We start from the raw sequence: 25,858 nt of genomic DNA on the forward strand, positions 1-25,858 counted from the left end.
CTGAAATAAAAGATTCCAGAAAATTTCCATACTCACAAAAAGCATATTTCTCACAAATTCTGTGCACAAATGTGTTTACATCCCTGTAGTGAGCATTTGATCCTTTGTCAAGATGATCCATCCACCTGACAGGTGTGGCAAATCAAGAAGCTGAGTAAACATCATCAGTGGTGTAAACTTCTTAAGTAATACTTTAAAGCATTAAATAAGTCATTTTTTGGGGTTGCTGTTACTTGACTATTTATTCTTCTGACAACTTTTACTTCTCTACATTCCTAAATAAAATAATGTACTGTTTACGCCATACATTTTCCAAGACACACAAAGTACTCATTACACTATGAATGCTTAGCAGGACAGGAAAATTGTCACATTTTTACCCTTTCTTTGCGAGGCATTGGTAAACCTCCCTGGTCATTGTGGTTGAATCTATTTTAAATTCACTGCTCGACTGAGGAACCTTTTACAGATAATTTTATGTGTGGGGTACAGGGATGAGGTAGTCATTCAAAAATCATGTTAAACATTATTATTGCACACAGAGTGTGTCCATGCAACTTAAGCGACTTGTTAAGCAAATGTTTACTCCTGAACGTATTTAGGCTTTCCACAACCAAGGGCCTGAATACTTATTGACTCAAGACATTTCAGCTTTACATTTTTAATAAATTTGTTTTAAAAAACAGCATAATACCACCTTGACATTATGGGGTATCGTGTGTAGGCCAGTGACCAAAAATCTCTATTTAATAAATGTTTAATTCAGGCTGTAACACAACAAAATGTGGATAGTCAAGGGGTGAGAAAACTTTCTGAAGGCACTATATATGTATGACTCTATACATGACTCTGCATGGTACTATTGAAATCAGGGGTTGGAACTGGTTCAGGGAACTGAAAAAGACTAACATTTGAGGAACGGAAACAGAACCAGGAACAAAAGTGATCTAGTGTTCTGAATCAAAAATATTCTTAATGCCTAGTATATAATTATGTTTAGTTGTGCTAGTAATATCCTAAAAACATAAATGAATTAGTTACTTTGTAAAATGTGTTGATTTAACATTACAAAATGGACAAATAGGAACTATAGTGAAACTTTAACCCAAAAATTGCAGATTTTACTGAGTTACTGTTCATATAAGGAAACAAATTGAAATAAATTCATTAAACCCTAATCTATGGATTTCACATGGGTTGGCCTGAGGGGTCTGAATACCTCCCAAATGCACTGTGTTGTGGAAAAATTCTTACACAGGGACACTTGAGGTCAATCTTGAATCATTTTTTGTCAGCTGGCTGGAGGTTCCAACCAACTCAATGCACCATAGTACATGTCAATCAGGACCTCTCCCTGGGCAGACCCAGCAGTTGTCTTATATACGCCTTAGACAGAAGTTATATTGCATGATTTAGCATAATTAATCATTACCGTTTTGTTTTATTCATGCGACTTACCAATACAGTTTCATAACGTGATAGACCAACACCACACAAGGCTTCTTTCTTGCCAAGCTGAGACCTTACAACTGAGATATCTTCGGTGTTCTCAAAACACGTTAATTCTTTCTCAAAACACAATCTGGGCGTACTGCCAAATTGCAGCTACTGATAGGTGATTTGTAGTTAAACCAGTTTCTGTATTCATGCAAGTGGCTATAGAACAGTACATGAATAGAACACAAATATTAAAATTCCCATTACAATTAGATGTTAAATTTCTTTTAATTTATTATACAATCTTGAAGGCCAGTCAAAAACAGTATGGGCTGGATATGGAAGGTGGAAAATTACATGTTCCCAGCATATTTAACACAGAGGTACACTGGCCAAATGACAGCAGGGGTCCATACAAATTCAGTTGTTTAAAACCATGATTTATGTGTCCTATTGAGCGTGTTAGTGAAACATAAAACATTTATCAAAATGAAAGACAATCCCACAACCAATTTATTTAGAACATTGTCTTTTTCCTGCCTAAGTGTAGTAGTAAGTGGGGAATGAGACATTATCAACGTGATACAATTTTAAATCATTCCTGTGCATTTCAGTACTGATGCAACACCATTTGTTAGGGAACAGAATAAGAAAGAAACAGGACCGTTTCATCAACAGAAACCTTCAGTGAGCATCGTTACTCTGTGCTTACACTGAACAAACATGAGGTCAAGTCTCCAGACTGGATACTATAACCCCAAAAAAGGAGTCAACAAAAAGTACATAAATATACAATTCAAAATGCTTAAAGGCAACTGATGTAAACAATCAAATAAATGAAGTACAGTACTTCAGACATTTACACTTTAATGAAGTTACAATAAATCCACATGAACATGTCAAGACACTAAGATTCATGTCTCTGTATACTCAAGACATGAAGTGATCTGCAAAAAAATATTTTTTGTCAATCACTTCTGAAATACAATAACAAGACTATTCTAATCCGACGAGAGGGTTCCATGTAGTGACCAGTAGTAGTGTCATGATTGTCAGGAGAGGTTTTTAAATTTGAAATACTAGAAGTATTTAGACAAATGGTTGGAAGGTCCTTCTCTAAAAGATTAAGAGCAATTAAGAACAGCTAAAGTAAACTATAGCTGAATCCCAATTAACAAAGTGGCATCTTTCTCATAACACAAATCACATAAATATAACAATACAGTGAAAAGGGATTTCCTGTGTTTGTCAAAAAGTTATGGATTTAGTGTTTAGGAATGTGAGTGAGTCTATTGGGTGGGGATAATTGTCTGAACTGCTAGATCCAGCACAAAGGGAGCAGTTTCATTTGTCCAGCAGAGTAGCTCTCTCATCATGCTGCGATTCCAACTCCAGAGGGGCATTATTGCGGTATATCAGGAACTGTACGGAGATCTGAAGCAGCGAGTCAAGGGAATTCAGAAAAAAAACGAACACGGTCAAACTTTTAGATACTAGAAAGGAAACGCATTCCAACAACTGCATGCTGGCATATAGGATAATGTACTTAGATAATACTAGACAAATCAACCTGAAGCTGTTGCATTTGGATAAGTTATTTAGGGTAATTGTAATACAATACAAAACAAAGTCAAAAGCTAAAGTTAAGTGTTATGTCAAAGCACACAAAATATTGTTGGATATTACAAAAATGTTGGTGGAAAGGCCAGAGGCCAAGTAGGCATTTTAATGAGAAGGATACCAGGATGTCTAGAGAGAGGGTGCCCAGGCTTCCTATGAGCCAGGGCAGGTGGTGGATGACGTAGCTTCCCTCTCCCTGGCCTTGCTCAGGGTTCTTCAGCAGCACACTCAGGCCGTACGTAGTGTTACCCAGGATGACCAGGGCAAACAGGAAGTAGGACACACCCTCCGTCGACTTCCTTGTGTACTACCAGAGACAGAAACATTCTAAATATAATGAGAAAGAAAAGGATCCATGCAAAACTTTTACAGGTAGGTTTGCCTCCACTGTAAAAAGTATCTGTCCATCCAGTACTCGTTCACTTCCTTACCAACACCTCCCACTTTTAAGACTCACGTTAGTGTGCATTTGTGGCAGTCTGGAACAGAGGTAGAGCACTGAGGATATGGAGCCAATGGTAAACCCAATAATCTCCTTGGTGCTGAAAGCCTGGACACAAAGACAAAGCATCTGCATGTCACAGACAGATAAAAGGTTGGCCAGGGGCTGGAATAAAATCAACAAATCAATTACATTAACATCCACTGATTACACAAAGCGCATATTTTACCTTAACACTGTCCACAGTGGTTGACAGCAAGGCCCGCCCCTTAAACCCAGAGAGGACCACATCCTGTTGGGACCCTGACCCAGGTAAGGCAACGAGGCTGGCAAAGAAGCCCAGTATATAGACTACACCAACTACATTTAGAACCGACCTGTCTGGGTAAAGGAAAAATAAAGCTATCAGTTGTCAATATTGGTAGACACCGCCTCAGCAAAGTCATCAACAAAAGGTCACGGTGTCAACGGTTGCGACAACAATTAGGAAACGAAATAACAAAATATGGTGGTGATGCAAAGTATTGCTGACATCACACAAGTTTTGTATGATTCTTCATCCTGTGTAATGAAGGTCTGTTTCTCAACACTAATCCTGGGGACCCTCTGTGTATAGGCTACAGCAGTCTAACCTGACACCCGTCAGGTTCACTGAACTGTTAAATAACAACTGTATGTATAAAAATACGTTGCAGCGTCCTGGAATGAATATTTGCGTTATGGGCAGAACATAGAACAATGTAGACAAGCCATACCTTGTTCTGTCATGCATTTGTGTTATACTGTATATTACAATCGAGAAGAAAAAGAAACGCACACCTATATAGGCGAGGTGCTGGCTAGCGGAGTGGAAAACTTGAAAATAAAAGAGCCGCACACTCTAGGAGCTCAGAAAAAAAAAAATGTAATATGCAACATTTCGATAGCCAAGCTGTCTTCATCAGGGTATACTGTATATTACAAACTGTGGTCCCAGTGTAACACAGAGGCCTTAGTTAATAGTCAAAGCGTGGAATGTACACTGACCAATGGCCTTGATTTATTATTGACAAGACAAATGACAAATCTCACAGCAGCTAATTTCGTAGAGATCAAATACATTAACAGACAAAAACTCACTGTTATTCATCCTGTGCTTAGATACGTAGTAAAAGTACAATCCCAGCATCAATAAGTCAGCCAGTACATAATACACTGCTGTGTATATCTGTATGAGAAGGGGGAAGAGAGAGACGTGTCAGTGCGGTGGACAAGGGGATATACTAGTTTAAATGCATATTATTACACTTTTTCGGAACATTAAAACATTCTTTTCATTGGTGTCTTGGGAGTCGACAATTACAGTTGATCCCTCTATTTTCATGCTTGACAAACCTTTCTATTGTTATTGAAACCATTTCAGTAATATTGACCGACCCAAATAGCTGTCACTTACCTGTAGCGGCAGTTGGTCAGCTAAGAATGAACCTACAAGATTGCAGGAGTCACCCCCCAGCCACAGCAACAGAAACCAAATGGACAAGGCGCTGTCCATATTCCCACTCTTACAAGAGCTGTAGTATTGCCTGTATTCATGAACACAACAAAATAAGAAGAATAAAAGGTGTTGTCCATACATTGGAAATGGGCTGAAATAATGTATTCCCAATCAAGACTTACGGCAGAGAAGAAACCATGAAGCACACTATAGACAGCAGACCCAGGATGACACTGGCCATGTCCCTGGCATCCTGGGCACATTCCCCCAGCCCTTCCCAAACCCATACCGATCCATTGGGGCATACAGAGCTGAAGTTTCCATCAGTGTTCCATCCAAAAGACCCCCGCTTGAGGACACCATCAGCTGACCCCATATTCAGGCTCATGCTAAGCAGAGGGGAAAGGGTTAAACGAACAAGCTAGACAATATAGCTACCTAAACAAACGAGCTGTCGCTTATTATTTATATTGACAAAAATTGTTTACAGCTAAATCTCAAAATGTACTATCTGCTATGGAATTCAGAGTGAAGTCGGTTTGTACTGATAGACTTTTCAGCTGGGGACAAACATCTTGCGCGCTGAGTTTTTACAGCTGGCTTTTCTTCAAAAGTCTTCTAGGACAAAGGTTGTGGTCAAACATTAACAACAACAAAAATTATCTTACCTGTTTCTCGGGCGGTTATTGAAGTGTCCAGGGAGGCCCAATGCCTTTTTCAGACGTCTGTTCGCAAAGGTTAGGGAGAAAACAATTTAGCTCAACTGAACTGATTGGAATATGAGCTCCAACGTCAGAGAAAAGGCGGAGTTAGGACGACAGATGTAGCTACACCATAGAGATCCGATTAAATTACGTACTCAGTCTTCATTTTATGTGTAACAGTTCAATGTAGAAATGATGTTTGTAATATAACTCCAGTCAAAAACAAATAAACTAAATTTGAAAAATGTCCAAATCATTGCACAAAATAATAATCTCGACCTAGTTAACTGCGTTTGTGGGGGTCGTTTCTGGAATTTAGGATGCACCTTGAAATAGACAGACACGATGAATATTGTCCTCAAGTTTCTGTAACTTGAAGTTACAGAACAGAGGCAACCTGTGTCCACATGTCACATGTTCGCATCAGATATCAACAGTCCTCGTTAGTTGGCCTCATCGATCTGCGTTGCAATTCTGTCATTAGTGTGCAGCAAGCCTCCCCCCACGGTCTCCGAAGATCTACAGGGTTTACATTTGTTCATAAAGCTGTGAAAATTAAGACTTATCATGTACATCTGATGTTCGCTGCGGCCGCATATTTCTGCCTGAAACATGAACATTTCCAAGCTATTCTAACGATCGCACGCAAACGACTCGACAGGTAGCCAATTACTCCCATGAAATTGTGACAAATTCAGTGTATTTTGAACAGCATGGCTTACCTCACACACGCTCTCAAAACTCTGTTTGGCCTTAGCTCGCGGGAATCTTCGATCTAAATAGTGTTGTCAGCTGACCCTGCTCACCTGACTGATGACTCAGCACAGAACTATGCTTATCCAAAGAAACTGTATATAATGACGAGATGGTCTAGTCTCCTCCCCTAAAATGGGAGGTCTGCTTATTATCGGGGACATATTTTGACCGGAGCAAACCCTCTTGCTTCCTCTCTGCTCTGAAATCATGTCAGTTTATTCTACCAAATACCTTCCCTAAGGACTATTTTGGTCTGGGTTCAACTATGTCACAAAAAATGCATCTGACACTGATTTTTTTATATATTTTATTTCCCCCCCTCCTTTTTTCGAAATGTTCTCATCGCTGGAACTCCCCAACGCGAGGCGAAAGTGGAATCATGCCCGAAACATGACCCACCTAACCGCGCTCCTTAACACACGCCACGTTAACCCGGAAACCAGCCGCACCAATGTGTCGGATGAAACACATTCCCGTATGCACATTCCATGATCGAACGTTCTAAACACACTTCTTACCAGCAAAAAAGAAGAAGTTGTTATCGACGATATAACGTTACTACCACTATGTCGCAGTTTTTTACTAGGTGTCTTCAGGACTTGCCTTAAATTAACATTAATTATGCCTCCGAGACTCCAGCTAACAAGAATGAAAAGGGGTTCATAGGAAGTTATAGGAAGCTAACGTTACATAGACAACTATGAAGGTGAGTACCAAGTCAGTGACAGATAACTTAGCTAGCTACATTCATTAGCTAGCTAATTTAACTATTAACTGTAGCTAGCTAGTTACTTCGTAAAATGATGTACCGTTGACAGAATCTACCTGAGAATGTGTGTATTTTCGTTAGCTTGGTTAAGTTATGCTTACTAGCTAAAAATAATTGTTATTCATGTCTTCTACACAGTATCTAACAAAGATACATTGACCGGAGAGATCACCGTGAGGGCTGCCTGTCACAGGTCCATGAGGAAGAGCGAAAATTTAATTTTACCTTTATTTAACCAGGCAAGTCAGTTAAGAACACATTCTTATTTTCAATGACGGCCTGGGAACAGTGGGTTATGCCTGTTCAGGGGCAGAACGACAGATTTGTACCTTGTCAGCTCGGGGGTTTGAACTCGCAACCTTCCGGTTACTAGTCCAACGCTCTAACCACTAGGCTACCAAGCCGCACAGCATGAGAGTAGGGAAAGGTTTTAGATAGCTAGGGACCTTGTTAAACATCTCCTGTGAGACACTGTCATCATGGTCAAAATGTGTTGGAGACAGTGTCAACGTTTAATCTTATCAATAGATAGATATTAATGATGGGTCCCAATCCCAATTTAGAAATGCCCACTTAACAGGTTATTTGGTAAATATCTGTTGCTGCAGTGTTTGGTAATTGTGTTACTGAGACAATGTATTCCTGTATAGTTAAATGAGCCCCTAGTTAAGAAGACAAGACACTACTATGTTTATTATTATTCATGGGCCGCGTCATTCTTGTTTCTCACTTCAGTCTTTCATCACACTTATCTTCACAGATGGTGTTAAAGCACTCCGTACCAGTGATAGTGGTCCAGAGCCACTGCTCCTGTATTGCAGGAAGTGCTATGTGCAATCATCTGGTGGCCCTTCTTTAAAAAAATGCACCTGAAAAGTATTCAGCCTATGTAACAGTAAATCCTTGTTAATTAGGGTGTGAAGACCGTTCCGGTTGATGGGATAGAGTTCCGTAAACCTACAAACTCGTGTGCTGATGGAATAAGATAAGTTGGATGTTCCTAGAATGGAAACATGTTAGAAAACATTTTCCTGTGATTGTTTTTGTATCCAGATGATGAGCCTAAACAGTGGCGTCTTTACGATGTAATGACACATTTTGGGACAAAGACTGGGGGGAAATATATCATCTATAAATCTGTATTTTAATTAATTTTATTTGAACTTTCTGGCTTGTGCTGTTTCTGGAAAAGTTACATGAGTCTTTGTCATAGTAATCTCGCCAACCTGGTGTTAAGGTTTTAAAATGTTTTGCAGAAGTTCTCTCTACATAGCACTCAATGGATACATGCCTGACATGGACCTTCGCATCTCAGAAACGTATGCCAACTTTTCTCTACTTACTTCCCCTCTTGTGACAATGGAAATGTCAGCTGCCCCTGGTTGAATCCGCCTGTCCTATCAGCTTCCACAGCCAAAGACCATGGAATTGTGACGATTACCGATGCCCCATCTCCAATACTTCCATTAGATGGCTACAGTCTTCAGTCTTCCCAGTGTGCTTACGTCCTTAGCCATCGGGGGCAGTTCCACGTCAAGGCATTAGAGACAACCTACGAGATGTCACAGTGAGTCGAGGTTGCAGCCCAGAATGGCATCAGCTCAGGAAAATTAGAATAACATCCTCTCGTTTTCGAGAGGTTTGCCATGTCCGGGGAGAGACCTCGGCTGACCACCTAGCTGAGCGAATGTTCAAGGGATCTGGTATGCAGACCATTGAGATGAAGAGGGGGCTAGCCATTGAGCCAGTGGCTGTACAGGAGTACTGCACACTGAAGAATGTTAACTTCTTTCTGTGTGGCTTCATAGTGCACCCAGATGCTCCGTGGTTAGGATCCTCTCCAGATGGCATCATATTTGATCCCAGTGTGAGACCACACTTTGGACTCTTAGAGGTCAAGTGCCCAAATGTACCAAGTTATGTTGAGTGCCCTTACCTGAAGATACAGAATGGAGAGCTGAAGTTGAAGAGATCTCATGCTTACTACTAGGTGCAAGGTCAAATCCTTCTCACAGGTTGTAGCTGGTGTGACTGTCCTCCTGTGCACAGATGACAACCTAGTTGAAAGGATATATAAAGATCTACAGGTTTCAAAAACTATAAGAGAGAAGGTTGACCACTTATTTTTATCACTACTTGCAGAAGTGTCTCTCGCACCTGAATGGATTCCATGGGTGCCAAGTTCAGTGGTTTCACAAAAAATAAGTATTGATGTTCTTGTGAAGAAAACTATAGTAGAATAGATTTGTTTAAAAAAAAATATTTCAGCAAATGTTCAACAGTTCAGTTAATCAATTACACATCTCCAACATTGTATTAAATCTTGCATTCTGGCTATTCTGTGTTTACTTGATTTCTTTCCCCCACCCCTAAACTAATTGCCTAATTAAAGATAATACAAGCTCCACACAAACTGATATTCACTACAACACAAATGATTGCTACATGTTGTAGATAAACATATTATTTTGCTGCTAGCATGTACATTTACACTGGCTTGGCCCATGCTCTGACCAAAGGTCAATTTTGATAGTTGACCAACAGGCACATCACTGGAAATAATTGGTTGATGCTGCCTGAGATGGTCAGGGCGGTGACTGTGTCAAAAAGCTTGTGCTCCTTTACTCTGCGGATCATTCTTTCAACATGCACTCTCAGCCTGGCAATGGATTGTTCCTCCCTAACCTCATGCACTGGCATCTGTGTGCGTCTTGACAGAAAGGCTGGCCGGTAGACCTTGCACAGAACAATGTCATCTACGAGAAAAGCCTTATCCACCATAATGGCCATGTCAGGGGTGAGTAAGGAAATAATTCCAGACTGCTTGAAGATCTCCTTGTCATTCACAGATCCAGCATACAATGATGACACAAAAGTTGACAGCTCCATGTGGTGACATTCCCAACATGCCCTTAAAGGTACAGCATGTCTTGTAGGAAGAAACACCTCACTCTGCAGTAGTAGTGAAGATGGTGTATGGCAGCGGAGTTCAGTGCAGTCAATCACTACCTGGGTGTCTGGATAGTCCTTGAACTCAGGTGGTAGGTGGGCTTCGATGGTTTCCTTGTGGATCCATACCCGTGCTGACCCAAGCAGACAGTAGAGGAAGTTGGCCCAAGAGATGATAATCCGTCTCACTGTCGATTGGTAGATGATGGGCCAAATCCATCTGCTTCAGACCCAGCGACAGACGAGTCATAAACAAGACACTACTCGTCAATTGATGTCAGTGTCTGAACGTAAAGAAACCCGTTTTAGTACAATATAGTCCTTATATTCGGTCCATAACAAAAAGTAAATAATGTTTAACAATTGCAGTAAGATCAAATAATATCTTAAGTATTTAATGTAGTTGTCACTTTCCGGTTTTGTTTGAGTAACACTTGTTTCAAATGGATTGGTGCTTGTGACTCTTACAAACTTAGTCTCTGCTGCCCGCTCAATCAAGTGCCAGAAGGCCATCAGGTGGGTGTAGCTTTCAAATCTAAAGACTGACCCAAATTACTATTATTGTCCATCTTCTCTAAGCCTTAAGTAGCACAAGACATGACCTATCTGCTATTGTAGCCTGTTTTCTTGTTACTGCAATTCGTACTGTAATTCACAGCAGCGAATTTGTTTGAAATGTTCCGTTATTTAACCTGGGAAGTGGACTAAGAACCAAATCTTATTTGCAGCAACGACTTGGGAGCATTTTTGGGGGTTAACTGAAAACGAATGTAAAGACAACATACATTCAATATGCCTTCTTATGCTAAAATATGCTAGCCTATATTTAAATAACAATGAACATGTTCTTAAAGGTAAGATGGACTTTGGGATAATACTAATTAATAGTAAATAATAAACCCTATTAATGCTGGATAATAAATTATTCCCTTGTGTAAAAACGTATACCCTCGTCAGAACCAGCAAATCCATGTAGACCAAATCCGTGTTGGGCGGTCAGTTCTCCAGCTTGGCTCGAAGCTCTTTAATTTCTCTTACATGCTCATGTTTTGCCATTAGGGTCACGTTCAGGGACTGCATAGTAATCATGTGTCTGGACCGGATCAGAGACGGCACAGTCCATACGCAGCGCACCTTGTTCTTCGTCCTCCTCGGTTGGAGCAGGAGGTTTCAGTCTTCTTCCCCAACCACCGGGTCTCTTTTGAATGTGCTAGTTCCACGCGAAGAGTAGGAGCAACACCTCTTTTTAGGTATTGTCGCCCCCCCATTTTTCCATCAACAACGTCACTCGACGAAATGTGTACTACACACCTTTGTGTGTTTGGTGACAGTAAAGTTGTCACGACATACTGCCACCAACCCCCTTTTTCTGAGCTTTAAGTTACATCGACCGGGAAACTATGGAAGCTCACAATACCATTACATTTGGAGGAAACTGAACACAGAGGCACTGAACAATGTTCATTAGCACCTCCTTCGCCGGGCTGTACTTTAAACGTAGTCATTGCGAACTATTTCAGTCAGAAATGCATCAACTACAGTTATAGCTAGTAAGCTAATGATAAAAACAACAGCAGAAATCGCTCCGGAAGTTATCAACCCGGTAGGAAGTAAATTAGAATGTTGGAGGCGGTATAATGCATAGAGCCTATTGGCGACCGGGGTCAGCCTGCAGGCACCCTGACCGCAACAAGGACTCGCTAGGGCGCGATGAGCCAAACCCTCCCCTAACCCGGACGACGCTGGAGCAATTGTGTGCAGTCCTATGGCACAGCCCGGGAATGAAGCCGGGTCTGACCGCTGCAGCCCTCGGGAGGCCCCTGACTCCGATTTTAAATGTAATGCCACAGCAGATGAGATGTAAGAAAATAACTGTTCCATTAAAATGTTCACACCTTTGACAATACAGTACTTTTAGTTGATTGATATCTATGAATGCCATTTCCTATCTACTTTGTCTAAGAGTAATGTACTTACAGAACGAATTAACCCCTTTTAGTGCTGATGGTCTCTCAGGATGGGATAGCCTATTTACTTGGGTATGTGAGAGATGGAGGGATCGTGATGACTCACAGGCTTGTCCTTCAATGCTGCACAATTTTGACTGATGTAAAAAGAGAAGTCCATTGGGTAACTAACTTCATTTGAAAACCTGCACCATATTATCTCGACTTGCACATTTTTCAAATTCATTAACCATTGTGACTCAGTCTGAGTCCTTGATTGTAAAACCCATTGCCAACCTGGTATTAATTTAAAACATTTTATCCTATATTGAGATTACAAATCTCTCTCAAAAGAGACCTGATTATATAATGAAAAAAAGATCACAGAAACATGTTCAATCTGTTTTTTTCTCAGAGCCTGAAATTAAGTTGTGTCTTGCAACATTGACAGTAAATATTTGAACATATTTTATTTATTGGTGAAAGACCAAACAATCCACTGGTTTTTCCTCATTTGGTTTTTCTTATTTACAGCCGGTAAAATATTTCAAACACAATACAAATACTTGTTAGGTAATTCATGTCAAACTTTATAGTACATTAAGATTAATAGTGGAAATGGGAGTTTTGGATATTTTATAAAGCATGTTTCAGAAATATTATCATAAATGATAATAGAAAAAAAGACTACTGCAAACAAAACATACTTTCAAATCTGTACAAGCATTTTCTTGAACATCCATAAATTCCCACAAAGGAAATGAAGGCGTGGAACTTCCAATATGTCTTTAAAAAGTCCAGTTTGCCAGATACAGACTAATTTAATTTCTATTTTACAATAAGTAAAAGAGGCAAAAAAGAAAAACTTGTAAATGTGTACAATAGGTCTTGCATTTCAGATTAGGAAGACAAAATCCTTTCACTTCTCTTGACCTTTTCTTTTCCTTTTTTAACACTGATTCTCACTTGATGTGAAGCATCTTTTCATCTGTTTTTAACCGCTTGCGTTTAGGCTGCACAAACTCATCCTCTGAGTCTTCTGTGAGATCTGCCTCCTCTCCCTCTCCAACTGGGGCCTCCGGCTCCTCTGGTACCTCAGGGAAACTTTTGTCTGGGTATAGCTCCAGCAGCCTCTCTTCAAAGTACAAACTCACGGCTTTCCCTGCCTGCGCCACCTCTGAGTCCGCCTGGCAGGTGGGAAGGAGGGGGAGAGTATGAGGAAGGTGGGGTGTGAGGGCACCATTTAACAGGAGGGATGAATGGGTAAGGAATGGGAGGGGAGGAGATGGAGCACACTAGTGGGTTAAAGGTCCAACACAGCTGTTTTTTTCTCAATATTCAATCATTTCTGTGTAACAATTAAGTACCTTGGTGTGATTTTTTCTCTCCAATTAAAATGGTAAAAAATAAACAATTAGCTTCCAGGCAAAGAGCAATTTCTCAAGCAAGAATTTTGCTTGGACTGTCTAGGAGTGGTCTGAGTTTGGAAAACTGAAAACTAGCTGTTATTGGCAGAGGTTTGGAACTCTTTCTTATTGGTCTAAACAAATTTACTCAAACTCCAGCCCATCAAAACAGGCTGAAATTTCAGGCAATTTTTTCAAACAGCTCTTATACTTCAAAAAGGCATTATCATCATTTTCACAATATTATTCTAACCTCAGTGTGGAAATGCAAATAAAACACAGAAAACCCACATTTTTAACATAGTGGCAGGGTGGGCAGCCTAACCTTTCCCCTCCATGTGTATTAGAAACAGCTTACCTGCACATTACTCTGTTTCTCCTCATCATATACCTGGATTATTCGAGACATCTAAAAAAGGGGTGATAACAGTACAATAAAGACAAAAAGCAGAAGGGGGGGGGGATTTCACAGCAGACAGGTTATAGGTAACAACCATGTGTACTGTCACTACCCTTGGTCTTTGGGCCTAAGTAAAATACACCCCTTATTGAACTGGTGTCCAAATGTGGTGTCTCTCATAGTCATTCCTCCATAAACTTGTTTCACTTACTGTCTAATTTATGGAGGATGCCGTTGCAGACCTTGCTTAAATCTTGCCATTAAATTTCCCAACTAGTCTAGTGTCTTTATCTATGGTCTGTCTTTACCTGGCTGCTTCTGCCTGTTGAATTCTGAACAGCAGCCATGGCCTTGCTGTGGGTCCTGGCATATTCCTGGGAAAGACGTCTTTCAATTTCTGCTCAATTGGCTAGTAACTTGACACTGACAGTCCCATCACTGATACCTAGTAAGTGTCTCTTCAAATCTTAAGTTTGCATATATGACCCATTGTGCTGGACCGTTGACTAAGTCAACTGCAACCAATAGAAAACCTTTTAACGTTACCTCCACAACTCAGTCCCTCATTGATTCTCTCAAAACAAGGTAGTATATTGGTCCCCTCTTTTCCATTTCAAATCACTATTGAAAATCTAAATCACAAAATTCCTTGTAAATCTTTTCCCCCCTAAACACATCACTTGAAAACATGTCCAGAGAGATTAAATGAAGAAAGTAAACATTGACACCATATCAAAAAGGTCCAATGCAATGAAGAGCCCACACACGGTACAAATTTTGCATTCGAAAAGTCCAAGTATTTGTGTTAGTATCTAGTGAAAATATACACGTTAAAAGGAAAATTCCACCCTCAAATGATCTTCTGCAAAACGCAGCATCATATGACACAAAATACACCACAGGCTGTATTTCTGTATTTTTACAGTTATACATCTTGAAAACGTGATTGCTGACATGCAAAACATTGTGACTAACTACATCAACAATGGACTAATGAAATAAATACTAAGAGATATTAAAGGAAACCTCCACCCCAAAACAATCAAGTCAAAGACAAACAGTCAATCATTGATAGAAACGGTTAGCTATAATGAATACAGACAAAACGGAATGTATTAGCATTTTAAAGGTAATCTCTGCAAGAAAGCGGCGAGTTATTTAGAATGACAAAAATGTCTAATATAGTTCAATGCTTTATAGATTTGCTTGTTTTGTCAACTCATAAGTAAAAAAAATCAAGGAGTCTTATGGTAGCAGGCTCTCTAACTGCTTACAAAATAACTGACCAGGAAGACATTAAATTAGAGGCCATGAAAATATTCAGGTTGGATAATCGGCACATAGGCAAAATATTTTTGCAACACCACAGTCACAACAAACAGCCCAGTGTGAGTACACAATAACTGCATCCGGTCATCCAACATTAATCCCTGCGGGTCCCCAAGCTCATGCAAAATGGTGTGATAAGGATATCAACCTTCTGCATAGTGCATTTCCACTGCCCGCATACAGTATTAATGTGCATGTGTTCTCCTGCATCCATTCAACTATCACTCAGCCCCATCTCATCATGCATGGAAGTCATGCCCACTCACCTCGTTGTATTTGGCACAGTTGCTGAAGACCAGGCGCACGTCCGAGACAAACTCTATGGGGCTCTGGTAGTGCTGGACGTGCTTCAACTGTAGCTTCTGTTTCACCAGGGTCAAGTCCATGGGCTTCTTGATGATTTTGTAGTAATTAGGGATCTGGTGAGAGGGGAACACCATGGTTAGAGAGCCATATTGGATCATTAATTTATTATACAGAACATTATGGTTATAGCCACAATGATGAAGTAAAGTGGTGCTGTGGGTATAGGGAAGTATCCATAAACCAAACAATCAAATGTATTTATAAATGCAATATATATTTTTTTTAAATCAGCAGTTGATACTACGTGCTTTTACAGAGATCCAGCCAAGACCCCAAAGAAAGCAATGGCAGAATCAAGAGCACAGTGCCCAGGAAAAAGTCCCAAGAAAGAAGAAACCTAGATAGGATGTACTCTAGAGTACATGTGGCCATCCAGGTCAGATAGAATACAGGTGGCATTGCCTTTCACAAGCTTGTGATACTTACAGAGGGAGGGACAGGCTCCTGGAACCCCTCGCTGAGCTCATGGCAGAAAACGTTCAGCAGGAGACGCTCACACCTCTGCAGAGAGAGGGAGACAGACAAAGAAATAGAGCAAGAGAGAGGGTAGAGGGGCAGTTATGCAGGAGAACATTACACAACTGCTTAACATTCCTCGGCTAGGAGAGAAAGAGAGACAGAGATGAGGAATGTGTCCATCTGGCTGAACACAGCAAATTAAGATGAAATGAGTAGCGCATCAAGATTAATAAATACAAGTTTTCCGTAATTCACATACTCCTTACTAAGAGAAGTGTACTAAATGAATTCATACTGATTTACTCCTCAAATGTGAGGGCATCTAAAGTCAACTGAAATTCACTGATAAAAGTAGTAGGGAAATGCAGTGGCAGGAGCAACTACTAATACTATGGGAAAGTCCTTTCAACTGTAAGCAGGGAAAGCCATAATCTAGGTATTACAGATGGATGGTTCCACTGACCCTCTGGTCCTCAGGACTCAGGCCCTGCTCACTGGTGTCTTTCTCGCCACGAGGCTCGTCGTCAGGCTCGTACTCCATCTCCGGGCTGGCCAGGCTCCGGCAGAACGTGCACATCCACTCTCCACTGAGGGGGGAAACAGAGAGAAAATGTGACACAACAACCCAGATATATAGGCATATATATATACAGATAGCCGATGTGTGGCAAGCTATCAGCATCCAATGTTAAAAAGGGCCTATCTTTTGAAATATTAATGAAAATCATTCTTGACCTCCCGGGTGGCGCAGTGGTTAAGGGCGCTGTACTGCAGCGCCAGCTGTGCCATCAGAGTCCCTGGGTTCGCGCCCAGGCTCTGTCGTAACCGGCCGTGACCGGGAGGTCCGTGGGGCGACGCACAATTGGCCTAGCGTCGTCCGGGTTAGGGAGGGCTTGGTCGGTAGGGATGTCCTTGTCTCATCTCGCACCAGCGACTCCTGTGGCGGGCCGGGCGCAGTGCGCGCTAACCAAGGTTGCCAGGTGCACGGTGTACCCTCCGACACATTGGTGCGGCTGGCTTCCGGGTTGGATGCGCGCTGTGTTAAGAAGCAGTACGGCTGGTTGGGTTGTGTATCGGAGGACGCATGACTTTCAACCTTCGTCTCTCCCGAGCCCGTATGGGAGTTGTAGCGATGAGACAAGATAGTAGCTACTACAACAATTGGATACCACGAAATTGGGGAGAAAAAGGGGTAAAAAAATAATAAAAATCATTCTTATTCTGACCCTTAGTTAAAGCCATCCTGTGTGTACGCATGTAGTGTTAGATCAGTGGCTCACCTCGGGGAGCACTTCAAGGTGGGGATGTGACAGGTGATGTGGAAGACTTTGGGGCAGCGGTCACAGCAAAGCAGCTCTCCCCCGTTGTTGCACACGGCACACCAGTCCTCGTTGGGGTCATCATCCTTCCCTCCCGCCCCGCTCTGGTTGGTCCCCATTGCAGTGCGTGGAGTTCGCAGGGTAGCAGGCCCGGCTCCCTTGCTGTCTGAGGCCTTAGTGGATGGGCTCGTGCTAGGGGCTTTGCTAGGCCCGTTGGCCCCGCTGCAGGCCTCCTGGTCCTGGGGCTCAGTTTTGACGTGCTCCCCCAACTTCTTGAGGGCGTCCTGAACAGAGGAGGCAGAAGCCACGGAGCCCAGCACGGGGAGAGGGGGAGTCCGGCTGATCTCTGGACTACTCATCTGTGGGACAGATACACACGTTAAAAAAAGCTGAATGCTTTCAAGTGGGTTAAGTACATTGATAATTCTGGTGTAGCACCAAGAAGTGAGGCCGAAACTTCCTTAAAAATGTTAACCTCTCACCACTACCAATAACAGGAGAAGATAGAATTTTTTGGGTGGGTATGGTCTTTGTGCCTCTAACTCACTCATCCTTATTCATGATTATCTGTAATCATGGTAGCCTCCACATTAAATGTAGACGTGTTCGGGAACATCTATTCTTATCTACAATAAATGTGACTCCAAAATGACAATACATTATTCACCATTCACTTCCTATTAAAAAAATTTAAAAAACTTTAGTTAAGTCAGTTAAGAACAAATTCTTATTTTCAATGACAGCCTAGGAACAGAACGACAGATTTGTACCTTGTCAGCTCGGGGGTTTGAACTTGCAACCTTCCGGTTACTAGTCCAACACTCTAACCACTAGGCTACCCAGATATATAGGCAAAGCATAATCTGAAACAACCTAAACAAACTGCAAATGCATCCAACACGTTTGTCATAAGCTTGACATAGTCATGGTGTGCAAGGAATATGGGACCAAATACTAAACTTTTGACTACTTTAATAGTGGGCCGGTTTCACAGACAGGGCTTAGATTAAGCCAAGAGTAGGCCTTAATGTGTACTAGTTAAACTAGGACATTTATGTAGCTTTCGTGAACGTGGCTTAAATTTGGCTTAGTTAGTCGGAGACTAAGGAGTTCTGGATGGAGTAATAGTAGTTTAACGTAGGTCTAAATGAGAACACCTGGGTTAAGCTTGACTAGGTTCAGTAAGAGTACATGCTGTGGGTCTAATGGTGCTCAAAAACCCAGAATTGAATAGAAAACACCATTACTGGTGTTAATCTTGAGACAAAAATAATGACAGAGGCAAAAACTATTTGTTCAAAAAAAACTTTAGCGAGTATGAAAAAACACTACTAAAACAAATGTTGTCAAACCATGCAGTTATTGAAAGTAAAAACCATACTACTGCTACTAAGCAAAAGAAAAAGAGTGGTTGGGCTGCAATTTGCAGTGAATTCAATGCAAATGAAAATGTAACCAAAAGAAGAGGAGTACAACAACTTCAGGTGAGATATCTTCATTATTATCAGTATTCCACATTTCTCATATTCATATTTTTGTGACATCACTTATATTGAATGATACCTGCCTTTATAGAACCTTACATTGGCTTTAAAAAGAGAGAATGCAGAGATCAGAAGAGAGCAATATACTACTGGTGGTGGACCTGTCTGGAATAATAGAGCACCAGCAACCTCAATGGTATACCAGACGATTACCATTTGGACAGTTCAGATGAAGAACTGAGCACAAATGGTACATATACCAAAGAAAGTAAATTGGTTACTTCCTTTGGTAAATATATTTCATTGTCTGTGTCAATCTTTACTCTTCTTTCATTCTAAGGACCATATGAGTTTATTTGTGCTTCTAACGGTGTTCTTTTTCCAGAGGAAAGGAATGTGAACATGTTGGAAGAGCCAGTGCACAGTGAGTGTGTACCCTCCACATCTGCTATAGCATCTGCTATAGAGAAGATGCTGCCACCATCTTTCAGCAGAGATTAAAAAGATGACCATGCATGAAAAATTAGCCAGAGAATTTCATGAGCATAAAATTAAATACCTGAAGGAAGAACATGAAGTGAAATTGAGAATTCTACAGGTTGAATTGGATATGAAGTTGGAAGATAGAGGTATGAGCCAAACAAATATACAGTAATGAGACAATTGTGATTACCAGTCATGGTGAACACAATATGGTATGTAAAAAATACATGTTTTATAATTTGGATATTCATAAGTGTGAGTATTTAATCACCACAAACTACATTTAAAACTGGCCTTGGTTTAGTCACTCATTTAATTATGCTGCATTGCACCATTTTAATTTTGTACAGAACAAACGTTACCAGAGCAAAAATAAGCCAAAATGAATACATTACATATTTAAATGCATATCATCTAGTTGAAGTGCTGCAATGTGAAAGCTTGCAGCATCTTCTTGGCTTGAAACAGAGTGTACTGCGTAAAGACTGGAATCTAGTGATGCACCGGTATTTACATTTTTGGCCGATTACCGATATCCAATATTTTTCTTGACAAAAAAACCTGATACCGATAACCGATATTTACAATTTTAGCGGCCTTTTTAGCATTCTAATACAGTTAAATAGTTAACACAAACACACATAGCGGTTAAAGGCACATAGGGCTGTGCACAATCGGCCCAGCGTCGTCCGGGTTTGGACAGGGTAGGACGTCATTGTAAATAAGAATTTGTTCTTAACTGCTTTGCCTAGTTAAATAAAGGTTACACACACACACACCAAAAAGTTATTTTGTTGGCATTTACGTATGTCCCCATTACCAATAAAATATAATCAAAACCTATTTCTTTCACTTGCTGTGCTGTTTCGTTGTTAATTTGTTCAGTCATTTCATTCTCAACCAGGATTTCTATAGAACGCTGTTTGGGCCTCCGTGTGTCAAAAAATATACTATTTAACCTCTAGTGACACCCCATCCCGTGAACGGGACCGTTGTCATCATCTGACACTAATTAGCATAACGCATCGGACATAAATCTTCTTTAGAAAATATTCCTATTCATGATAATCACAAGTGAAATATATTGGAACACAGCTTAGCCTTTTGTTAATCACCCTGTCATCTCAGATTTTCAAAATATGCTTTACAGCCAAAGCTAGACAAGAATTTGTGTAAGTTTATCGATAGCCTAGCATAGCATTATGCCTTGCTAGCAGCAGGCAACCTTGTCACGAAAATCAGAAAAGCAATCAAATTAAATTGTTTACCTTTGATGAACTTCGGATGTTTTCACTCACGAGACTCCCAGGTAGATAGCCAAAGTTCATTTTTTTCCCCAAATATTTTTTTTGTAGGCGAAATAGCTCCATTTGTTCTTCACGTTTGGCTGAGAAATCGACCGGAAATTGCGGTCACGACAACGCCAAAAAATATTCCAAAATATCGACAGAAACATGGCAAACGTTGTTTATAATCAATCCTCAAGGTGTTTTTCAAATATATGTTCGATAATATATCAACCGGGACAATTGGTTTCTCAGTAGAAGCGATTGGAATAATGGCTACCTCTGTATTTTACGCAATAATTTCTCTGGGAGTATCAGGTGACCACTTGCGCAATGAAGCCGCCTACGGGTATTCTTCAACATAAATGTGTAAAACTACGTCACTTTGCTGTCGACACCTTGGGGAATACGTAGAAAGCGTAATCTGGTTGATGGGGCATTCACAGCTCAATAGGGACGCATCGGAACGCAGGGCTTTCAAAAGATGAGTCACTTCCGGATTGGATTTTTCTCAGGCTTTCGCCTGTAACATCAGTTCTGTTATACTCACAGACAATATTTTTACAGTTTTGGAAACTTTAGAGTGTTTTCTATCACAAGCTGTCAATTATATGCATATTCTAGCATCTTGTCCTGACAAAATATCCCGTTTAATTTGGGAATGTTATTTTTCCAAAAATGAAAATACTGCCCCCTAGTACCAACAGGTTTTAACACTATTTGATGTGTCAAATACGCTTGTTGACCAATCAGGACCTGAATATGACTGCACGTCACATTAAAATTTTAAACCGTTCATAATTTTTTACGTAGTTATTACACATAGATTACACTATCACTCGTATGTCACAATGATTCATCGATACGTATGCTATGACGCTGGTAAAGTTGTCTCGCGCACCTACAGTGCTGGTCCTAAAAAAAAAGCTAGCTAGCTTGTGGATGCAACCAATGTTCTTCCCCAAAAACATAGCAAAACGACAATCTGTTTCAGGAGCTATAGTTAGCTAGCTAGGTGTCATCATCTAAAATAACCCTAATTTATAAGACAGTTCTTACTTGATTAATAGTGGTTGGACCCATCTATGTGAAGATAGCCACAATAGTGGACTTTGCGGTTAGCATTCAAAATAAAAGTATGGCATAATTCTACTATTTGTATTCATTTGCATCACTGTAAATGACATACTTTTATTTATTTTGAAGACAAACAGCAAATTCCACTATTGTGCCTAATCCATAACCCGGTTCGGTAAAGACCTCACTAGCCAGATGAAGCCAGCTGGCTGCTTATAACATTAGTTTTGGGCAACAGGGATAAGCAGCTGGCTAGCTATTTATTTTCATGAACTGAAGTTCAATTTCAATAGGCAAACAACAAGTGGCAACCTAGCTAATACTTACTCACAAGGATTCCCAAATCATTGCTAAGAATAATGAAAATTACTGCAGTTTCTACAGGTTATTGTTTTCAGGCTTGTTGTATTGGTGCTAGCTAGGTACTAAGCTAAAGATAGCTACCCCAGAAGTTGCGGTCAAACAAATTATGCTTTATTACCAACGCGGTATTGTAAACACATCATTCGTGGCCGGTGTTTGCAGACTTTTTTGTACAGCTTTGACACGCAAAGACCCAAACGGCGTTCCATAGTATGTTTGTCGTGAAGCTAATAGCAGTGATGCTATTACTGTGTAATTCCGGTAGGGCAACATCTGAAAAACAGCGCACTTAGTAATGTGTACCAGTGCTCAACCAGTCGGCGAAAGCCAACATCACCCACAACAGAGAACGGTTGATTGTCAAGGGCAATGAATTCCATTATCTTGGCTTTTAATGGATTTCAACTTTGAGTTGTCTCGCTGAAATTGTGTTACTATTTCAAATGACTGCTTGACTTGTTGACTGCTCGATCCACACAGCAGACATTGTGGGCTAATTTAGGAATGCTGTGTTGCACATATAGCGCAAAATTTTACATGCCATCATTATGTCATGTACCTACGCTATATAGGTATGCACGTCAGCTTTGACATCGGTTTTGCACGTTGGCGTTAAACTAGACATTGGCATTTGTAGCGAATATCATCCGATTCTGATGTGTTCACCAATATATCGTGCATCCTTACTGGAATCAATTTTTCCATTCTCCAAACATACGCTCGACCATCCCTCTCGTGCGGATATGAGCTCTGTTGTATCTTTGCTGCTCAGCTGTTATGGGATTTATGTATGGAGTGAATAAAATGTTACTCTGACCTATCCACTGTCACCAAGTAGTAGTCCACTATGTTGTCCTCTCTGAAACTGAGCACATAATGAAGAGTTGAGAAAAATCCTTGAATCGTGAGTTTCACCCTTCCAACGGGTAACAATGTTTGGAAAATCTAAATTAGGAGTGCCTCCACCTTGAACATTGATGGAAAACCAGTTCCTACGGTTCCTGTAGACTCCTCAGCATCAGGAGATGATGGACACTTGATGGGAACATGACATCCATCTATACAGCCAATCACTCCTGGAAAGTGCCCATATTCATAAAATTGCACTTTATCGTTGGGCTTGGCCAGCAGCATCAGGAAACTTGATGTAAAGACTCCTCAGTTCACAAATGGCCCTGCATACTTTGAACTATTTTACACACAGTTGCATCACTGGCACCACACAAATCACCAGTTTCACAATGAAAGATTACAAAAACCTCAAAGTAATCATAACTTGGAGAGAATTGGGTAAAGACCTTCCTCTTTGAGACAGAGAGGAAAGTCTAGGCTCAAGCAAAGATGCATCTCCAATGCATTTTTTTTGTACATATGAAAGCGGTCTCGAAAAGCTATTTCATCAAAGTAATTTAATGGATTACTCCTATCCACAAGTACTCATCTGGCTGGCCTCTGGAGTGCATGTTGGTCTTCATTTAGATATTTGAAATAGTCCATCCTCCCTCACAAACAGTACTAAGCAGAAGTTAAACCTGCCTCTTTGAAGGATTAATTTAAGATACAATTTAGTCCTAGAGTACCTCTAATCCTCCCTCTTGCAATCGGCTTTGTTTAATCCAGAACAAGCTAAATCTATGACTATTTTAAGATAAGTCTGTGCAAGTCGCTTTGCGTTAAGACAGCTCAAACAGTCATTTTAGTCTGGGACTAGGTTTAAGCCTCATCTGTGAAACCAGTCCAGTAAGTGAATTTGTCCAAATACTTGTGACTTCTTCAAATGGGGGGACTAGATGCATAAAGTGCTTTCATTTCTAAACAGTAAAACAGATATGTAAGAAAATAGCCAGGTGACATTCCTTACGGTCACCTCATATGAAACATTTGATCTCAAATCCAAAATGCTGGAGTATAGAGCCACATTTAAAAATTTTAGCTTCACTGTCCAAATAAATAGAGGAGAGCATACATAGCCTCAGGTACATAGATACCTGCTAGATTAAGATCAAGGTACTGACAGGCTAGGAGGTGAAAAAGTTGGGCAGTTAGAGATGTGTTACCATGCACGCGCTCCTCCCTCCGTCCTTCACTCGTTCCGTTTTGACGTTGGAGGTGGTGGTTCCTGAGAAGCCACAGTCCTTCTCAATTCCGGGCTCCTGCTTGACTTTGACCTGCTGTTCCATTGGGGCGCTCGCTGGCACTGGCCTCCCCGCAGAGCCACAGCTGAGGACACAAATGTACACACATACAGAGTCAAGACCTCCATTACAGTCATCCATATACTTTTACATGTATACCAGTGAGATGAGGACTCATTGTTTAGAAGTGACTCTATGGTACAATATCTGCATTGCTATCTTCTGTCCATCCTATGGATGTTCCACAGCTTTATGCAATAGTGTCATTTCAACTTTTTGAGCAGAGTTCTAGTATTAAACTTGTGTATCATCATTACCTGCCCCTGCTTCCTGTGCTGGAAGTACTGGATGGCCGCACGGGCGTGTGGGAGTTTGATAAGCCTGTGGGTGGGAGATAGACAGAGAGCAAGGAAAAAGCAGAAATTAGGATTGAATATTTTCCTGAAAATCCTTCCTGAGAAAATTGCAACCATACCGGTATTCCTGTTCAAACTGGAAATGCTAATTAAAGCAAATAATACCAGCAGATACATTTTTTTTGACATGATTATAACACTGTAAATGGAGAAATATGGATTTGAATCTAGCGGTTTCTTGTTGTATTTGCCACAATTTAATCAACTCAAAGTTCTGTCAAAGTCACCACGCTATTTTTGTTGATTTAGGCCTACAATATTATGAGGTTATTAGCCAACAGCCTGGTGAAAATTACATTCATTTTAGCTTACCTTTGACTGAAAGATGTCAGCCAGCTTGTTGGCACTTTTCTCTCCCCTTGCATCTGGCTATCAAGGGAATTTCAGAAGGTTGCGGCCGTTTTAACTTAATGATAACCCGCTTATTGTGGAGACTGTCACAGGGAACATTATCCAATTCCAGCTAAACAAACATAAGCAAATAGGCCTAGTAGTGGAGATTCAGCAGCACCATAGTAGCAGAGATTTGTGAATGTGGAGATTGCCTTCAGTAACTGCGTTGAGACATTGCATGAAGCCTACACATGATAGTCAGCAATGCAATTTATAAAAGTCATGCAAGTTGCTCAAGTGATGAGACTTTACGTCAAGTAGGTTTAATATGGTTTGCTGCTAGCGTTGTGATGACTAGTCTAATGTATGAATGAAGCCAGAGAGTTAATATGTCCGGTTCATGCAGCTATTCGCACATGCATATTTTGTATTTTTGCTTTAGTGCGGCATAAAAATGTTTATATTATTAGTCCACAGGACCGGACCGTTCAATATATTTCTTGGGAAACGGAAAAGTCCAGGGACACCGCTACTCAACTCTAGCAGTAATATAGAAGTCATGAGATACAAACGATTATCTTCGTAAAACGTGACAGTGATATGAGCAGTTGTTTTTGACAAATGATTTAAAATCATAGATGGGATTGAAGCTGTGTGTGTGTGTGTGTTGTAGTCCTCCAGTACCTGAGGAGCCAGGTGAGTGTGTGGAGAGTCCCGGGGAGGGGTTCATGTCCACGGGGGGCCACAAGCCCAGCTGAGGGTATGTGCTGGCTGAGATCCAGCGACTCAGGAGGGCGTCCAGACTGCTGGAGCCTGCATCTTCCAGCTGATGGCGCCAAAGCATCCAACCACAGGAAAATAACACCGAATTAGTGGTCATTTTCAGCTCACCTTGGGAACAT

General features: G+C 40.8%; 2 protein-coding genes and 1 long non-coding RNA gene across 10 annotated transcripts in view; 1 reads left to right on the forward strand and 2 right to left on the reverse strand.

The window, feature by feature from the left end:
- Positions 1–1,706: 1,706 nt before the first annotated feature.
- Positions 1,707–6,689, reverse strand: LOC115132221 (lysosomal amino acid transporter 1 homolog). 2 transcript variants are annotated; one of them, XM_029664624.2, is made up of 9 exons: positions 6,403–6,689; positions 5,645–5,701; positions 5,159–5,365; positions 4,935–5,064; positions 4,619–4,706; positions 3,729–3,880; positions 3,515–3,607; positions 3,179–3,364; positions 1,707–2,871 (listed from the first exon to the last, which is right to left on the reverse strand). In XM_029664624.2, exons 3-9 carry the CDS (start codon positions 5,362–5,364, stop codon positions 2,782–2,784), a joined length of 945 nt encoding a protein of 314 aa, XP_029520484.1. In that variant the 5' UTR covers position 5,365; positions 5,645–5,701; positions 6,403–6,689; the 3' UTR covers positions 1,707–2,781. The 2 variants fall into 2 exon arrangements, with proteins under 2 accessions (XP_029520484.1, XP_064876810.1); XM_065020738.1 differs by lacking the exon at positions 1,707–2,871 and having other exon boundaries at positions 3,188–3,384.
- Positions 6,690–6,752: 63 nt separating this feature from the next.
- On the forward strand, positions 6,753–9,542 carry LOC115132222 (uncharacterized). Of its 3 annotated transcripts, XR_010464390.1 has the most exons (4): positions 6,753–7,142; positions 7,344–7,444; positions 7,966–8,524; positions 8,610–9,542. It is a non-coding gene; the product is annotated as an uncharacterized LOC115132222 (long non-coding RNA). The 3 variants fall into 3 exon arrangements; XR_010464389.1 differs by having other exon boundaries at positions 7,966–9,542; XR_010464391.1 differs by having other exon boundaries at positions 8,120–9,542.
- Positions 9,543–12,544: 3,002 nt separating this feature from the next.
- Positions 12,545–25,858, reverse strand: part of LOC115132224 (E3 ubiquitin-protein ligase TRIM33) — a 28,625-nt gene continuing 15,311 nt past the window's right edge. For 4 of the 5 annotated variants that reach the window (XM_065020739.1, XM_029664629.2, XM_065020741.1 and 1 more), the window contains 9 exons: positions 25,641–25,782; positions 24,525–24,588; positions 24,130–24,292; positions 17,341–17,738; positions 16,524–16,647; positions 16,028–16,102; positions 15,502–15,654; positions 13,865–13,915; positions 12,545–13,287 (listed from right to left, as the gene is read on the reverse strand). In XM_065020739.1, the coding sequence (XP_064876811.1) occupies positions 13,063–13,287; positions 13,865–13,915; positions 15,502–15,654; positions 16,028–16,102; positions 16,524–16,647; positions 17,341–17,738; positions 24,130–24,292; positions 24,525–24,588; positions 25,641–25,782 (1,395 nt within the window). In that variant the 3' untranslated portion in view covers positions 12,545–13,062. The remainder of the gene's footprint in view (positions 13,288–13,864; positions 13,916–15,501; positions 15,655–16,027; positions 16,103–16,523; positions 16,648–17,340; positions 17,739–24,129; positions 24,293–24,524; positions 24,589–25,640; positions 25,783–25,858) is intronic. The other variant, XM_065020740.1, reaches the window with a different exon arrangement.

Source organism: Oncorhynchus nerka, linkage group LG7, assembly GCF_034236695.1.
Source record: "Oncorhynchus nerka isolate Pitt River linkage group LG7, Oner_Uvic_2.0, whole genome shotgun sequence".
NCBI classification, from domain to species: domain Eukaryota; kingdom Metazoa; phylum Chordata; class Actinopteri; order Salmoniformes; family Salmonidae; genus Oncorhynchus; species Oncorhynchus nerka.